Source organism: Ambystoma mexicanum, chromosome 12 (assembly GCF_040938575.1).
Source record: "Ambystoma mexicanum isolate Mex_15411 chromosome 12, UKY_AmexF1_1, whole genome shotgun sequence".
Taxonomy (NCBI): domain Eukaryota; kingdom Metazoa; phylum Chordata; class Amphibia; order Caudata; family Ambystomatidae; genus Ambystoma; species Ambystoma mexicanum.
Window position 1 is genome coordinate 881,211,284 of NC_090936.1, and position 18,356 is coordinate 881,229,639.

Below are 18,356 nucleotides of genomic sequence, written 5' to 3' on the forward strand. Positions count from 1 at the left end.
GGGCGGTCCCCATCTCAACTCCACACAACCATACTCAAGGAAGAAAAGTACGCTGTCTTAATTCCTTATTGTAGCAGAGCCAAGTACCTGTGAGAGACAAACCCATACTAGCAAGTGTTTCAGAGAACATCCATGGCCTGGTCACCTCACACAAGGCTGGTGCCAGCCACTACTCGCAGAAGTCTCTGATGGGTCTTTGGCCCCTCTGCAAGCAGTCCATCCTGCAAACTCGACCTACGTCAGCTCAACGCTTAAGTAGCTTCACTGGCTATCCCTTCAAGCATGCATCATCTTCTAGACTGCCTGTATCACCTGCAAAGCAGTCACAACCTGAAGCACCATTCTGCTTGGCTGCGAAACTCACAATCACCAATGGCAATCACACCACCAGAAGCCACAGCATTGCTTGGCTGGAGAACAAATCTGCAAGAGTGGAACAATCGGGAAAGAGGCTATTTCCTGCTACGTACCCAGTTTCTGGAACCTACTCTTCAAATAATGTAGTAATGCGGCACTCAACCCTATTTCTGCCCCTCACCCTCTGATGTCCCCCCCCCCCCCCCCATAACCAGCATATCCTACCGTACCCGTCTCCTCTGAATTCTACTTGTAACCCCCTGGATGGGTCCCTTTTGTACAACGCTCAGATTCTTCGAAGCTAGGCTTGTGCATTATATATCCCCCCCCATACATACATCCTTTCTCAAGGGTTTCCAGGGTGTGAGTACACATTTTCGAACATACAACATCCCCAGAAATATTTCCAAAAAGCATTCTTATCTAAGGGGAAACGTTCATTAGGTCACTAGGTGTACTCTGAAAAGAAGTCCTATTATAAACGAATTATCAATTAACATTTAAGAAAGTTAGTATAAATACAGGAAGTATGTCTGTACCCAAGACGTGTAAAACTACACTTTTAACCTTCTGCAGTTTCTGAAACGGATGTAAACCACCATCGTTTCTTTATCTGGAAAATAACTTACTTTCAATGCTATATAAAGCAAATTTAATTGAAGATGGTTCTCCCAATTCTCCTTGGCATTTTTCAAATACTTTTAAGTGATACTCTGTGTTATTTCGCTGGTTCATTAGCAGAATAGCTGTGGTAGAAACTTCACCAACTTCAGTGGATTGGTTTGTAGTGTCATGAAGTATGTACCCAAAGGTTGCATTGGATCTCGATAGACTCTTCCACGTGACTACAAGCACAACTCCATTGTGATCCATCTGGAGCTTCATTTCCGATATTGAACCTGGACCTGGAGCCACAAAAAAGCATAAGACCCATTTATACTATTTTTTTAGTCAATGTGTGAACAAAGCAACAATGACAACAGCCAGCACTAAGAATTACAGTTTGGTCCTAACTCACTACCCAAAAATATTCCCACTGAGCAGCAACCACAACAGCGAAATACATGAGCAACACCACTTATTTCTAGCTCTGGGATTAACTTGTGTAACAGTTATATTCTGGCAGCCACCCTTGTGTTTCTGCTCCATATATTGCTAGGGTCTGAGTGGTCAGCATTTCTACTAGTATTGGCCTCCATCTACGCCAAAGATGCCCATTAGCCCAGGCAACACCCCGCCTCGTCACTGATCCGTGGCTAGATTTTACATGGTCAGTTAAGCGACACAGATTTTTAACTTCTGCAGCCCATGCCACACCCCTGTTCCAGCACTGGACAATTGAGTCTGCACATTTTATTGCGTGATCACATGATCCAGCACTTCACCCAGAACTGTGCCATCTCTGTGCAAAGCAGGCCCGTATGGTAAGAATCCCCACTTAAATCCGAGACACAGTGGCATCTCCATCCTACCCATTTTGTGGGATCTGTTCCTGGAATACCATATGTAGTTGAAATATTTTAACTGTGATCAGCCTCAGTTTGGAGATAATCGTTAGGACTTAATATCTGGAGGGCCTCACTCCATTGTTCCTCATCTAGGGGGCCCACGTCAGCCTCCTTATTTGCAATACATGAAGATTCATTATCAATATAGGCTCAACCTACTCTAGAAACATTAGGGACTACTTTGGCCTGCAGAAGGCTTCACTCATTTATCCACCAATGCCCATGAATAGCATGCAGAAATCACATCTCACTACATGTGTCTGGTTGAGTCATATTGTGCCATTCCATAACATCAGCAAGATATCACAGCCTCCCCATCACAGCCTAGAAAAGCCCCTTCTAATCATTCATGAAAACATGCCAGTGGGTTCATCCGGAACATTCATTCACTGCCCACAGCAATCTGGATATAGGGCATGTCGCCACAGTATGTATTCGTATTTTCCGATGCCTTTTCCAAAGCATTCCAACGCTAGCCTCATTGATGAATCACTGTTGTGCTTTTACTTCGTTTCTTACCTACAGCAAAACTGACCAACCGTAGTATTTAAGGATGTCTGGTAAGTCCAGTCCATATTTCCAAGGCCAAGAGATCACCTTCCATATCTGGTACATCCCTAACCATTCTTCTAGGAGGTCAACAACGAGCGAAAAAGCAGGGACAGGAGGCAGCCCTGCCTGATGTCTTGTCTCAATTTGGCAGACCGGGACATTTGGCCATTTACCTCCACCTGGGCTTCCAGGTTTGGGTTTAGAGTAAGGGATCCAGACAAGCATAGAGCCAGTTGATTTTACTCCCTAAAATCAGATCAATGCTTCCAACCACAGGAATGTGTACAGATATTCAGGGACATCGATTCACCAAAATGCCTGGGGTGGCGACGTGACATCAAACGCCATGTCAAATGACATCACAGGAAGTGAGGTCAGATGACCTTTGACCCTGGTGACGCTACATGCAATGTAACCCCAATGCCGTCACCTGAACTGACTGATGGGTGTAAAAACATAAGAAAGCTTGCATTTCATAAAATACCAAACCAGCACTAAAGCAGACAGACTTTAAATATCAAGCACATTTTCACTAGGTGCTGCCTTGAAGTGCCATGGAGGGTGTCATTTTATGACAGAGGTAGACCAAGTAGAACCAGTATAGGCCAGGGGCACTGCCATGCATATGCCACCATAGCCTTATATGGCCATTTACTGAATACTTATGCCAATTTTGGTGCACATCTCCGGTCTAGTAATCCTATGCCAAGTAAAGCCCCACATCAGTGTGGCTAATGTAGCCTCTGAGGACACAGCCATCTCATGTCTCTTATAGCCTTACAGCCTAGGTTTGGTCAAAATAAGTTACAGCTTTGTGTATCCGGTTACTTCTTTCATATGTCAAGTGCACTAAACCCCAAATACTGTATTAAGTAACAAATAATCCATTATGTCGTTTTTACCACAGAAAGACTCACCATAATGCCAAGTTTATAGAGGCAATATCCATCAAATTTGTATCTAAAAGTTCAAAAGCACACTGAAAGGGAACCCATGACACCTCAATGTGTCCTAGTTCATCATCAGGTGGACAAAGAGGATGACCCTGCAGCATTGTACTCATATATGGCGTGGTCCATAAATGCAGTTGACCATACTTTTCTGAGCTATGTATGGTGAGTGCTTGAGTAGACCTTGCTACGGTGCACACCTGTGACCTGCAGAACACACAAATACCAGTACTAAGCACTTAACCCAGTGAGCTATTTTACCAGCTATTTCTTCTTAAATGTGAATTCTGCATCCGTTGGTAAAGTATTGGCTCTAGTAGTTAAGTGTCGTATTAACATAACACTTATATTCCTACTGCTTCCAATTACTGGAATGGTGTCATGGCCCACTAGTAAACTTAATAGTAGTGCTATATTTTCTGATGGGTCAGGAGAGGTTAATGGGTAGATATCCTGATAAATGTTTTTAACTGCACAATTGATTAAACAACACGTGTCACAATTGGATAGCTCAGCGAGTTCAAAGCTCACCTCTGACAAGTGCCAACCTGCACTTTCCATGTTCATATTTCAGCAGGACTGAATCAGTCCTTCATCCTTCTAAGGTTGATACACCAAGTAATTGTACATTTGTAAAGCACGTATAAACAAGTGAAGTGCTTCAAAGCATTTCAATGCGGGAAGAGAACAAGGGAATACAGAGTCATTAGATTATTCGGAAATGTCAAGGCCTAACAAAAAATGACTAGCAAACTGGCCTGACAGCATTACTATCAGTGAAGTGCATGACAGGAAGGAAGGCAAAAGGGGGAGGAGAGGGAGAAGACAAAACAATACATAGACTACCATACTAGGCCAGTGACGTTACAGATAATGCAAGTGCATGACACAGAGTGAGGTGATAGGGAGGGGAGGAGAAGAACATAGAGAAACAAAAAACTGCAGTACAAGGCGAGGGGAACTAAGCCAAGTGCATTCTAGGTAATGTAAGTGCACAGACAAGAAGTGAGAGGGAGGGGAACAAGTGTGCACAGTCAAGCAGTGCCCTGGGTTAAGTGCAGAGAGGTTACCATTCTCATGGAACGAGTTCCGAAAGTGCAGTAGTGGTGTGCAGAGGCCCGGGGGCAAGTGCAAAGACTGGCAGGGAGACTGGGCCCTTTGAGGCTCTGTAGGTGCACCAGGCGACCAGTCAGAAAAAACGGAAGGAGTTAGGGAAGAGAAGGAGGAGGGAATAGAGACAGAGGTTAGCAGGGTTTCCGGAACCTAATGAGATCAGGCTCAAGACAGAGGGGCAGGGAGGTTGTTCCAGAGGGAAGCCCCTGCAGAGGATAAACATCTACCCCCAGATCTCAGTTTGGAAAAACAGCTCACCCGTTGTAGTTGAAGATAGTGCGGGCCCTGGCCCCAGAAAGCACTGTGGACTATGCAGATCCTTACAGCCACAGGTAGCCAGTGGAGGGATTTCAGTTCCGGAAAGATTCAGTCCCTGGGCTTGAGGCCAAGGATAGGTCATGAGGTCCTGTTCTGGATGAGTTGCACAGGTCGGATAGTAGAAGTAGGCAGATTTAGAAAGACTTGCAGTAGTCCAGTCTAGAGAGGACTAGGGCTCTGGAGATGGTAAGCCGCAGGGGGAAGGTGAGAAAAGGTAGAATACCTCTGAGAAGGTGCAACTTGTGGTGGGACGTTTTAGAGATGTCTAAGATGTGAGAGGAGAAGGAGAGAGTGGAGGTCAATTTGACCCCCAGACGTCTTGCCTCTCTAGTGGGTGAGGGTAAAAGGGCCAAGGGAGGCCAGCTAGAATGAGAGTGGGAAAGCAGGAGCAGGGTTCCCAATGGAGACTATCTCTGTCTTGCTGGCATTGAGGCAGAGATTGTTTGCAGCACACAAAGACTGAATTGCAGAAAATCATTAATGAGTGAGGAGGAGGCGGCCGAGAGTAGTCTTAAAGAGAGCTGAGTGTCATCTGCAAACACTGAAAGTTGGAGGTGAAGGCAGAGATCCTGCAGGCCAGAGGGGCCATTTAGACATTGAAAATCCAGGGGGATAGGTTCGATCCCTGGGGGACACCACAAGTAGAGAGAGTAATAGATGAGAGAAAAGACCCAAGTGCCACCTGGGAAGGACATTCAAAGAGAAAGGAGGCAAGTCACGCCAAGGCCTGATATGTGATGCCCAGGGTGTCACGGAGACCGGAGATCAGGATGTTGTGGTTTACGGTGTCGAGAGCAGAGGAGAAGTCAAGGAGAATGTGGACAGAGGGGTAGTTAGAGTCAAAATTTAAGTGCAGGTCTTCACAGGTGTTCACAAGAGCAGTTTGTGCCTCTGGATGCTCTGAAGCCAAACTGATGATCATGGAGACAACCAACAGATTCAGTGTGGAGGGTAAGCTGAGAGATAACCAAATTCTATACTGGGCGCAAATGCTGCGCCCATGGCCGCCCCTCTGATTTGTAGAGAATACTGGCCTGCAAATTGGAAAAAAGTAGAATTCATTGTGGAACTTATGTGGAACTTATGTCCATTGCCTTAAGAAAAAAAACATTTTCCAATTCGCAGGCCAGTATCATCTACAAATCAGGAGGGACGGCCATGGGTGCAGTATATGCGCCCAGCCTAGCAGCACTCTTTATGGCCAACTTTGAAGAACAATTAATCTAATCTGACACCAACCAATACAAACCACAGATTAAGGAATGGCACAGGTATATTGATGATGTCATCTTCATCTGGGAATGGAACCAAGAATCTTTTAATAACTTCTTGCAATACATCAACAACCTTCATCCCACAATACAGTTCACGATGGAGTGTGACCGCCAATGTATCCATTTTTTAGACCTAACCATCAAGGTGGAACTTGGGCACCTGGCATTCACATTGTTTAAAAAGACAATGGACCGCAATACCACTCTACACTTCTCAAGCTTTCATCCCAGGTCCCTCAAAGAAAATGTACCCTACAGCCAGTTCCTTAGATTTACACGTAATTGCACCTCGATATCTGACTATTACTTCCATGCCAACAAACTGTGCAGTAACCCAAGGGAAAGGGGCTACCCCAAAACACTGGTGACACATGCCCTTAAAAGAGCAAGATTCACACCCTGAGAGCCTCTTGGAGTCTAAAGTCCAAACTCACAATCAGGATAGGATAACGTGTGTCACTACCTACAGTACACAATCTTTTGCCATCAAAAGGGCCCTGATGAAATATTGGCCCATGGTTTCGACTTGCCAACAAAATATACAGACACCTTTAAGTGCTTGCTTTAAAAACCTGAAAGACCATCTGGTACACTCCCAAACCAAGCATTCAAGATCCAATATCAGCAACTGGGACCTACAATCTATTGTGGGACCCTTCCCATGCGGAAATTATAGGGCCTGAAAATTCACAACCAAGACCTTAAATAAAAAAATGGGAGTTATGCTTCATGTCAAACTGCAAGAACAGTAACGTAGTGTACTGCATAGAATGCCCTTGTGGTCTACGTTATGTCGGTCAAACTACAAGACCAATACATATCAGGATAAATAAACATAGATGCAGGATCCGGTGCCGGAACCATACAGCACCGACGGTCGCACAATTCTTAGAATTTCAGCACTCCCCTGACTATCTAAAAATGGTGGGTGATTGATGTAGTGAGAAACTCACCAAATCCCTACAGAAGCCTCAACAACAAGGAGGCAAGGTGGATAGATCACCTTCAAACGATCGGCAGGGCAAAGGGACTAAATGAGGACACACCGGGTTACCATTGAGCTCAATACACCCTTGCTTTATTAACAGGAGGGTTCTCACTAGGCCTGAAGGTCACACTGTGCCAGTCTATAGGTAAGGGCCCATGTTCCCACTTACACCACTTCCATCGTTAAGCCACCTATTTATATAGTCCACGCCTCCTCCCTCAGCCAAGTCGACAGTCCCACCAGCACCACTACAGTGCTTTCAGCTGAGGCCCTGCACCCTCTAAGCCATTCACACAGGTTACACCATTCACAGTTTCCGTTTTGCTCCTGTACTCCAGTCTTGTTCCACACGCTTTCCACTAATCTATTTTTCTGGTAATACATATAGACCTACCCATCTGCTCACACCCACTAAGCAGGGCATACTTATCCTTTACTGCACAACTAGCAATACACCTTAATCTTCAGATCATTGCAATCCATAAAGGTGTAGTTCCCAAGTCCACCAAATCGTTTTTTTGGCACCCGCAGCACTCATAACTCCCTCCACGACATGAGGCGCAGAACGGTTGCCTTGGGTAACCATTATACAAACCATACAGCGAAGCGTCTTCCTCACGGTACACACAGATAAGCCATGCCATTGACCCAGACTGCACATGGTAAGAAGTAGTGCTGGATGCCTCTACAGCTGCATTCCTCTAGCGGTGTCTGGGTGCCATCATTAATTCCAGCATTTTTCTTTTCCTTTACCTTGCATTTCCACCCTTCCTTACCCGCACCCTGATAGATGACCCAGATGAGGGCCTGCACAACATGCCTGAATGAGTGCCCCGACTAAGTGTGACAATGAAGTACGATGCTGAAGTGCCGCAACCAATGCCAGCACCTGTGAGCACATTTCCTCCTGCACTTACAGGTAGGCGCCTAGCAATTTGGGAGCATGTAATTATTTAGGTGGCCTTGACATCATACGGGTCCACATAACCAGCGTCCCTTGCCGGTTGCTTCCACAGGTTTTTTCGTGCACCTGCACTAACAAGAACACCACAGCCTCACCGTTCTTTCCCAACAAAGTGGGACCCCCTAAAACAGAGCCTCAACCCATACCTCCCAGTCATGCTTAGGATTGTACCAATACATGAAACCTTCTAGGCACAAGTATCACTTCTAATTGTAGACATGAGTTAACACATATCTGCATGTTTACTTACAAATTGTAGCCTCTGCACGCATGGGACTCCACACTTTTCACCCTCTACCTTATTTTATTCACAACTGATTGGTGGGATGTATTGACCCATTCTGCTATACTATGCGGCATCACTCTGCTATGTATGGTGCAAGAAACAGCAACAATGGCAGCAAAACTCTTGCGTGTGCCACACCCTCCGAAACCGCGTTCTCCACCACACCAAAAGATGGATGCACAACCTGCCACCCACGGTGCAAGTGTGGGGGAATAGAGCACACACACTGCAGAAAATGTGCCAGTGGGCTCCATGACAAGCAAATATAGAGTGCAGAGGGAGAAGCAGCGCTTTGCAAATGACATTTACTTTGTGCTAAAAACTCCAGAATGCCTGTACTCAACACCTCAACATTCAAAATCTTGCTTGGCTCTGAAATTCAGTATTCAGGAAGCATGGTGAATGTACAAGGTCCTAAAATGTAAAGAGCAAAACATTTTCTCTGAAAAACTGGATTGCTTATGGATGACAGCACACTGGGCTACCTGTGAATTACAGCCCTGTCAGATGAGCTCTCCTGATGAAACTTCAAAGTGATCTAAACTAAAAGTCTGCCGGATTAGCAAACATAAAAGGATTGTTGCTAAAAGGAATACAGATCTCAGTTGTGTTTTTGATCCCACAGGTTTAAAGCTAAGAAAGTAATTTATTTATGTTATTTGATGCAACTAGTTTGGTCTCTGCTGGATTTTAAGAAATTAAGAATAAATTAGCCTGGCTGGGTCTGCAATAAGTGGAAAAACAGGTTTCTCCCAAAGGGGAGGGAAATCCTCTCAGTAGAAACTCACTGGCAGATAATTGTGGGTTAGGCCAGGCTTTTTTCTACAGCCAGAGAATGAACAATGCAGATCCTCCAGCCCAGGAAACGGACGTGTGAAGGGGTTGTAAACTGCTCCTTGAAGGAATGCCCCAAAGGAGGGGGCTACTCCTTGAGCTCCAGGGAGAGACCAAGGGCAGACCATTTGCTGCTAAGAACAAATAATTAAAATTTTTAGAGACTCATAACTTGTTATTCAAAGTGAAAAATATAAAAAGGACCCATTTGTTAGTCTAAATTGTGGCTTTACGTTTCAAGAGGCGGTGGAACTGTGTAACATATTCTGGACAGGAATGGCAATATATGTGATTTTATGTAAACTGTATTAATGCTAGAATTGTTAAACTTTACACACATTCCTATGGTAAACACACATTTGTGGAAATTTGCAGAAAGTTTGGAAAATGTGTTCATGGCGAAATGGACAAAATTCTGCAGAATGGTGAAACAAGGTCTCACAGTTGCGGGTAGGTGAAAGGGTCTCACAGTTTCGGGATTTTGATGAACATATACTACATAAAATATGGAATCTTTGTGTGTGATTTTTGTAGAGGTCACCAATGTATAACTATGTATTTAGGACAAAATTCGATTTTAATATTAGTGGCAAGGTTTCTAAGGACTGTAAAAGCCAAACCATAAATGTGACATCATCCGTCCTTGATCCAATCACTCAGATGCAAGGCGGAGATGAGGTCCTGATCCAATCCCAGTTCACAGGGGCAAGCTTAGTGAAGCTGGCCATACACCCATTTTGTTATGTCATTTGTAAGGATAAATGGAGACAGCTGACAACACATAGGGACTGACTCACTCACCAACTCACCTGATTCCAACGAAGCACTTTGTTCCTGCATTCTACATCCAACCTTTAACATCCTTCCAGATCCAGATGCCCAGAATCTTGCCAAGCAGTAGCTGAACTATTTCAGCAAGGCCTCAATCCTCAAACTTATTCTCACAATCCAGTGAAGCGCTGTGGTGTGAGAAAGCATTCTGAACTAGCATCCTGAAACTATCTGGCTTGCTACCATAAGGCTTGCCTGATGAACTCACTATCCCACTGATTTGAAATAGCCAGAAACCAGAAGGGCAGATCCTGTGCAAATCCGGTGACCGGCCTAGCTGATCCAGTCCCACGCCTGATGTGCTGTCCTTCCTTGATGGACCCAATCCATTGACCAGAACCGTGACTGTCCAAAATCCTAAACCCCAGTGGATTGTGATTATTAATAGGATGCTAGAGAACAATTGTATACCTTGATTATCTTGTTGTACTTTAATCTCTGAACTATCCCTACTTTCATAAACTCTAACTGTCAAAATCTGTAGTGCTATTTTTTTCTGTCTAGTTGCTAAAGCGCCATTTTCATAGTCCTCTTTATTGTGCAACTCTGATCCATAAATCCCACTTTGCGTTTTTGGTCTGGTGCCGCCGGGAATGTGATGGGGATCTGTTACTGAAGTCATGAATCAGTCTCAGAATTTACTGTATCCCGACTTGGTTGCCTAGCCAAAAGCTCTAGCCTTGAGTATAAGCATAAGCCATATTTTCTGATTCTAACTGAAGTCCTTGTCCAAATCTTGTGTCTTTATTTTCGAAAAACACCCCTTAATAAAACCTCCATAACTCCCTCCATTTTTAAGATAGAAGCAGAATTACAACTCCCACTTGTACCTAACCTCCTTAGCTATCTCTAGAACCCATAACTGCAGTGCGAAACAGTGTGATTGACCCGTTATATCAGAAATCGCATAAGGAAGTTTGCCGCAAATTGACATTTTGAAAAGTTTACACATGTGAATTAGCTTTAAATTATTTCCCAATTTTACTTTGAGATTTCAAATGTTTTCTTTTGATTAAATCATTGCTTTTGTTTGCCTACATCTTTTCAAAGCGGTTCCCATAGAAATTTATAATTTAAGCATTTTGACCACATTTGGTGTTCTTGCTCAGCCAATTTCAAAGCCATGCTGACAGTTAAAAAGTCAATTCTGTTTTTCTCTTGTCTTTAAAGGGGGAAGGTGGGAGTTATATTCTGTTTGATGTGTGTTATTTTTGAGTACCTGCTCTCTCCTCACATCTCTTTAAATTGCCTATTGGTGGGTTGAGGGGTGTTGCAGGGAGAACCCTTAACAATAGTGCTATCTGTTCAAAACCAATCCCAAAGTATTGTTTTCTTTGCTGCATTTGTTTTTGTGCTCATTACTTGATTCCTAGTGTATTAAAGATATCATTTAGTGTTCTGTCACCCCATTGGTGATTGTTGTTACCTATTAAAATATATTGTGATTTAAATTCTAAATACATAAATAAATATTTACCTTTGCAAACTAACCCGATTCCTGGTTCAGTGTGACCGGAGAGTCTCAGGAGAAGGGTGTGATATGAGTGGTATATCGTTCGGAATATTGAACTTATAGATAAAAATAAATAAGGGTTTCATTTGCGCACTACATACTGGGCGAGACTTGGGTTGGTTGCCGGATTGAAATTACTTGCAGCATGCACACTTGACCCACTGTGGGCTTGCATGCCGCACATGTGTGCCTTTCACAAAGGCACTGTTTTAACTATATGTTTGGCGCAACAAGCACACCTAGCCAATGCCGGACTTTTAATGCACTTATTATGTCTGAATGACTCGCAATCATGACACTTGGCAGAATAGAACCTAATATTAGGTTTCTTGCCTTTCTTCTCAATGTTATTACTCTTTCCTTAGGGATCAGCTTAATATTTCCTACTCCTTTGGTCCTGCGGAAGACAGACACTACCCTCAACCCCGAAACGTAATTAGCCTTGCATCCCGATTCAGACATGCAAGTGGTGTGTGCGGACATGGAGGCCCACCAGCGCCATACGTAGACCCCTAAATTGACCTAAACCAAGATGAAACTGCACACACACCACACACACTCAAAACTACCTTGTAATCACATATCAGCCTTGCATTGTTAAAATTTCACCTAAGGGGACATGATTTTGTATGTTGTCTCAAGCTACATTAATTGAAACCTCTGTCTTAGGTTGTTTTTGAGACAAGGTTATGGTCAACAATGTCCAGCTCATAAGAAGTGAAGACAATGTTTTACATGCACTATTGTTCTAATATTCTTTCTGAATGCCAGCACATATTGTCTAGAATCCACATACAACAGGCATCTTTTCTTTCAATTTTGAACTTTTGACGCATTTCTTGACGCTTGAATTTTTGGCATATATTTGTACATATGCTATATTGCAATTAATAAATGTGAAATCCACACAAGTGCTAGGATCCAGCATAGTGTGTTACTTGCTCTATTTAAATAGAGAGAAAACAGGAGGTTATTACATAATGTGTAAATAATTAACAGTGTATACAGCCCCCTTGAGACACTTAGTGACTTAATCCACTGTTAAACCGTATGCTTTTTCCTGTTGGGACAACCCCCCTGCCTTTAGTTCTATATGCCCCAGTCCCTCAGAGTAGGGGTAAACCCTTTCGATTTTGACCTCTGAAGCAAGAGACTTTGCATGAGAAGAGACTTGGACACAGAAGGCCCCGATATAGAGAAAAGGAACTGGGCTTCTCGTGTCAGAGAAGCCCAGGAGTGTGCTCTGCTCAAGAGTCCCGCCTTGTCCCATGCTAAAAAATGTGGGGAAAGGAGACCCCAGCTATACCATGCTGACATATCATTTTGTGAACATTATCCCACACTATTCTGTAGCATAGCGTTACGGACTGGCAATAGTTTATTTTTTAGTTTATGCCCTTTTTACTTGACTAAACTCTACTAGGACTGTATTATTATCATTTGATGGTCAAAGCTGGCTCCCATCTTAGATTTAGGTTTATATTAGGCATTTATCTCACCCATTGTACAGTTTAATCAACACCCTTGAACTGTGATCACTTCTGCATCTATTCCTGATGCCATGCCTTCCTTACAGATGCCAGGAATATTCCATCTACTTATCTAACAAGAACTTTCCAAACATTTCTCCTGTATTGTCCTGTCTTTACTTATGTGCAATGACTAATTAAAGCCACCCAGACACTTTGGTGGACCTAAAACCAAGTTTTAGGACCTTGTTTTATAGTGACTGTGCACAACACCTGCCGAAACCAGATGTGCACTTTAAAAACACTATACATTTGTGAACAAGGGATATTTTGAACATCATCTCAAATCTTCAATATGCAAAGTTTAATGGGCATTTGGGGGCGCTACCCTATGTCAGCTTGCTCTCCACTAATTGATTATTGGGGACACAATAAGTAGAAAACAATTTATGCTCTGCCGTGTCTAATGAAGTTTTGCATTTAAGGACTTTTTTCCTATATGTCGAAACTCTCGAACTACCACAAGTTGCCCCTAAAGCTGTGTCCTCGTGTAAAACTGGGCCCTTCCTACTCAAATTCAGGAAAGAATTGAAAATCATCTAGTTATTGCAATACCTGTCCTCCCTCTGAGGCTCCGGTGCCCACATCTGCAGTTTCTAAAACTATTTTGTAGAAGAACAAGTTACTGTCTTACCTGGTAACGTTCTTTCGATGTGATGGTCCGACGACGTATTCCATATCTATGACAGTAATCACCACAGCTGTGCTGCTTCGGAAAATCTTTCGGCGTCTGCGTCCTGCGTCGATGACGTCGATACTCCGTCCTCGAGGGCCTTCGTTGAGCCAACGTCACCAGATGTTATAAATAGGACGCACGACGCCCGTAGCCTCAGTTGTAGTTTTTTCCCAGAACGTGTGGCACCAATCTGCTGCCAATATGACCACAGAAAGCCTTGCGGAAACGTAAGCTGCAATCGCATAAGAAATTCTGTAGCGGGGAAGGCAGGGAGGGAGCGATATGGAATACGTCGTCAGACCATCCCATCGAAAGAACGTTACCAGGTAAGAGAGTAACTTGTTCTTCCAGGGGATTGGGTCCTCCAACGTATTCCATGACAGACTCCCAAAGCAGTACCAACGTAAGGAGGTGGGAAAAGAATTTAGAATATACAAATTTAGAATGCCCAATCAAATTGCAGAGTAAAGGACCGCCTTGCCAAAGGCCAGATCCTGCCCATGCATAGAATCAAGGGAGTAGTGACGTACAAAAGTATGGACCGAAGCCCAAGTGGCTGCATCACAGATGTTACGAATAGGAACACCCCTCTGCAGGGCAGTAGAGGCAGCCATACCCCTAGTCGAATGGGTCCGTAAGCTACAGGAGGATCCTTACCCGCCAGGCGGTAACATTCAGAAATTGCCAAGATAATCCATCTAGACAAAGTCTGCTTAGTCACAGCTTGTCACAGCTTGTCCCAAATGCCTTCCAGTGTAACCAATAAAGAGCTGATCGTCCACTCTGACCCGGGACATGCGTGAAATGTAGAAACTTAAAGCTCTCCTAGGATCTAACCTATGGAGCCTCTCCTCGTCCTTACCAGGATGCGCAGGAGGATAAAATGCCGGAAGAACAACCTTCTGGCTCAAATGAAATTCCGACACCACCTTCGGAAGAAAGGAAGGACGAACTCGAAGGACAACCCTGTACTTATGAAACAGTGAAGGGTGGCTTAACTGAAAGTGCCTGTAACTCACTCTGCGAGCGGAAGTCACCGCAACTAAAAATACAGTTTTAAGGGTTAACAGTCTCAGAGGACAAGAATGCAAAGGCTCAAACGGAGCACTCATTAGAAACTTGAGAACAAGGTTCAAATCCCAACCGGGCACCTGGAAAGGTGACGGAGGGAACACATTAGTGAGCCCTTTCAGAAACTGAGAAATTAAAGGAATTTTAAAATAAGAACACTCCTCAGACGAGCGCTTAAATATGGACAGCGTCACCAGGTAACCTTTAATGGTACCCACTTGTAAGCCCCTGTGGGCTAAAGAAAGCAAAAAAAGACAGAACTACAGGAATGTCACATGAAAAAGGATCCACATTGTTAACCCTGCACCAGTCACAGAACCATGGGAGTGTCGCACTCAAAAGGATCCACATTCTTAACTCTGCACCAGTCACAGAATTTACGCCAACGGTACAAGGACTTTGTTGCCGGCCATCTGGCCGAAAGCAACACCTCCATCACGTCTTCAGGGAGGTCCCAATCCTTATACCTCAACCTTTCAGAAGCCAAGCGTGAAGGTTGAGGGAACTGACCTCTGGATGGAGAACATGACCCGCCTCCCGTGAGAGCAGATCGTCTCGGTAGGGAAGACGACGTGGAGGGCAGATGGACAAGTCGAGAAGGTCCGGGTACCACATCCTCCTGGCCCATGCCGGAACAATGAGGATCATCCGGGAACTGAACCTCCGTAACCTCCGCAGCACTTGCGGGATGACAGGGACTGGAGGAAATGCGTACATCAGTGGGAATGACCAATCCACCACGAACGCATCTCCTAAGGCTCCTCTTGGCGGAAATTCCCAAGAGCAGAACCTTTCGCACTTCTGGTTGACACAGGAGGTGAAGAAATCCACTTGAGGGGTCACCCAAAGGGCGAAGATCTCCAGGAGAATCTCCTAAGCCAACTCCCACTCGTGAGAGATCACACTCTGCGTGCTCAGAGCGTTCGCTGTCTCGTTTTTGTCTCCGGCCAGATGAACTGCCGAGATCGAAATTCCCTGCTGGATGGCCCAGAAGCAGAGCTGAATCACCTCCCTGCACAGAGGAAGTGACCCTGCCCCCCCCTTTTTGTTGAGGTAGTGCATGGCCACTGTGTTATCTGTCAGGATCAGGACATTCTTTTCTCGCACAGTCGGCAGAAAAGCCTTCAGGGCAAGCCTGACGGCCCTCAGCTCCAACAGATTAATATGGAGTCTGGACTCAGACGGAGACCAATGACCGCCGACTGTCAGCTCGTTGGCATGGGCTCCCCATCCCATGAGGGATGCATCCATCACGATCGTTACCTCCGGCCAAGGCAGCCAAAATGGAGCCCCCCTCATCAGATTGCCTTCGTCGGCCCACCACAGAAGGTCCTGAGCGACCGAGGGCAGCACCTGAATGGGGTCGGACATCCTGCTGGAGGACTGAGACCACTGCATCTTGAGAGCCCACCGCAAAGATCTCATCTGCAGTCGGGCCTCTGGCACCAGAAGAATGCAGGATGCCATGAGGCCGAGCAGTCTCAAGAACTCGAACGCCGGGAGACTCTGGCCATGTCGAAACTTGTGTACCATCTGCTGAATGTGAAGAGCCCTCACCTGGGGTGGAAAACACTGCCCCAGGGACGTGTCGAGCACTGCTCTGATGTACTGGAGCCGCTGAGTTGGCGTGAAGTGAGACTTCTTTAAGTTGAGGGAGAAGCCCAGCTTGTGCAGGGAGTGGCAGGTGACGGACAGATGAACCAGGACTTGCTCGGGAGAGCGCGCCATGATCAACCAATCGTCCAGGTAGGGGTAGACGTGAATCCCCCCTTTCCTGAGATGAGCTGCCACCATAACCATGAGCTTGGTGAAGACACTCGGGGCGGAGGTCAATCCGAACGGCAGGACTCGAAACTGAAAGTGCGAGTCGCCAACCGCGAACCTCAGGTACTTCTGGTGCTTTGGATGGATCGGCACATGAAAATAAGCGTCCTTGAGGTCGAGAGACACCAACCAGTCCTGAAGTTGAAGAGCCTGGAGGACTTGAGAAAGAGTAACCATCTTGAACTTGTGATTCCTGAGGAGCTTGTTCAAACCGTGCAAGTCCATGATTGGTCTCAATCCTCCGTCTTTCTTCGAAATCAAAAAATAAGGGTTAATACCATCCCTTGTTCCTCTCCACTACAGGCACCTTTCTCCAGCAGGGATTGAACTTCCTGCGCAAGGAGCGGATCTAGACTCTTCAAAGAGAGGTTCCCTGGTGGATTGTCGTGAGGCCTCTGCCGGAAAGGAAGACAGTAGCCATGGGCTATGATCTCCAGAACCCACACATCTGAAGTAATGGCACGCCATTCTACGAGATGCTGCGCCAGTCTTCCCCCAACCGGAGAAGCATGGGCCTCATGACTGAGCTGAAGCTGAAGCTGCTGCTGCAGTGCCTGAGGGCAAAGAGGCAACTGCTCGCGCGGCCTTGGCACCTAGAGTACCTTGTTTTCCACCTCTGGCACTCCTACGGTTGCCCCTTTGACTTGCAGCTCCTCTTGATTTACTAAAGGACAAGTAATATCGAAAGGAACCTCCCCTCCATTGCTGTCCAATAGGACGAAAAGGCAGAGGTTGGCGGACTGCAGCGCCCAACGACTTCGCTGCAGCTTTGGAGGTCTGCAACCTCTCAAGACTCTCGTCAGCCTTGCTGCCAAAAAGATGTTCAGCATCAAAGGGCATGTTGAGGAGGCGGGCCTGCACATCAGGAGCAAAACCCGACTTCCGCAAGAACGCAAACCTGCGTATTACAGTGCTCGCCGCCATGGACCGGCTGACGCAATCAATCATGTCCAGACCCGACCGAACGGATTCACACATGGCATCCTTGCCATCCTCGACGATAGCAAGGAAACCGTCCAGTTTCTCCCCTTCGGGAATATGATCAGCCACTAGGGAAATACAGTTCCACAGAGTGTGCGTGAAACGAGACAAGGCACAAACGGAGTTGGCAGCCTGAAGCGCCATACCCCCAGAAGAAAATACCTTCTTCGCGCAGCCGTCAAAACGTTAGTCGTCCCTATCAGGAGGGATGGTAGGGTACGACGCCTGCTTTGCGGGGGCCATAGCCGCCTGCACCACCAAACTCTACGGAGTAGGGTGCGTTGTCAAGTAGCAGGGGTAGCCACTGGCTGGGCGATATTTCTTCGGCAAGGATTTGCTCACTGCCGGGAGACTCTCCGGAGAAGTCCAAGCCGCAGCCAACCTTCTCTGCAAGGCCATATGGAATAGTATCACGGGGTCAGTTGGAGGACCTTGGTCCAAGATATCGGTCAGGTCATCCTGCTGAAAATCCCCAGGGGGGGGGGGGGGGGGAACAGACCAACCCAGGTATTCAGTGATCCTCGACACGAGGCACCGATATGAAGATTCGGCATGCGTGCCAGGCTCCGGCCTACCAAACTCCACCACCTCTGGAGAGGTGTGTAGACCACTGGCGTCATCCAGCAACTGACGCAGGTTCTCAACTTGACTGTGACCAGACACAATGTCATCAGGAACCGATGCAGGAACCTCACCTTCCTCAGACCCCTCATCCACCTCAGAAATATAATCTAGAGGCTGGAAAGAGGGTACAGAAAAAGGCACAAAGACATGTTTACCCTTAGCC

General features: G+C 45.8%; 1 protein-coding gene across 3 annotated transcripts in view; it reads right to left on the reverse strand.

The window, feature by feature from the left end:
• The window catches only part of LOC138513069 (uncharacterized), a 1,355,028-nt gene that overhangs the window by 686,931 nt on the left and 649,741 nt on the right, over positions 1-18,356 (reverse strand). For 2 of the 3 annotated variants that reach the window (XM_069627753.1, XM_069627752.1), the window contains exon 10: positions 987-1,262. The exons of the other annotated variant lie outside the window; for it this stretch is intronic. In XM_069627753.1, the coding sequence (XP_069483854.1) occupies positions 987-1,262 (276 nt within the window). The remainder of the gene's footprint in view (positions 1-986; positions 1,263-18,356) is intronic. 3 annotated transcript variants of the gene reach the window in all.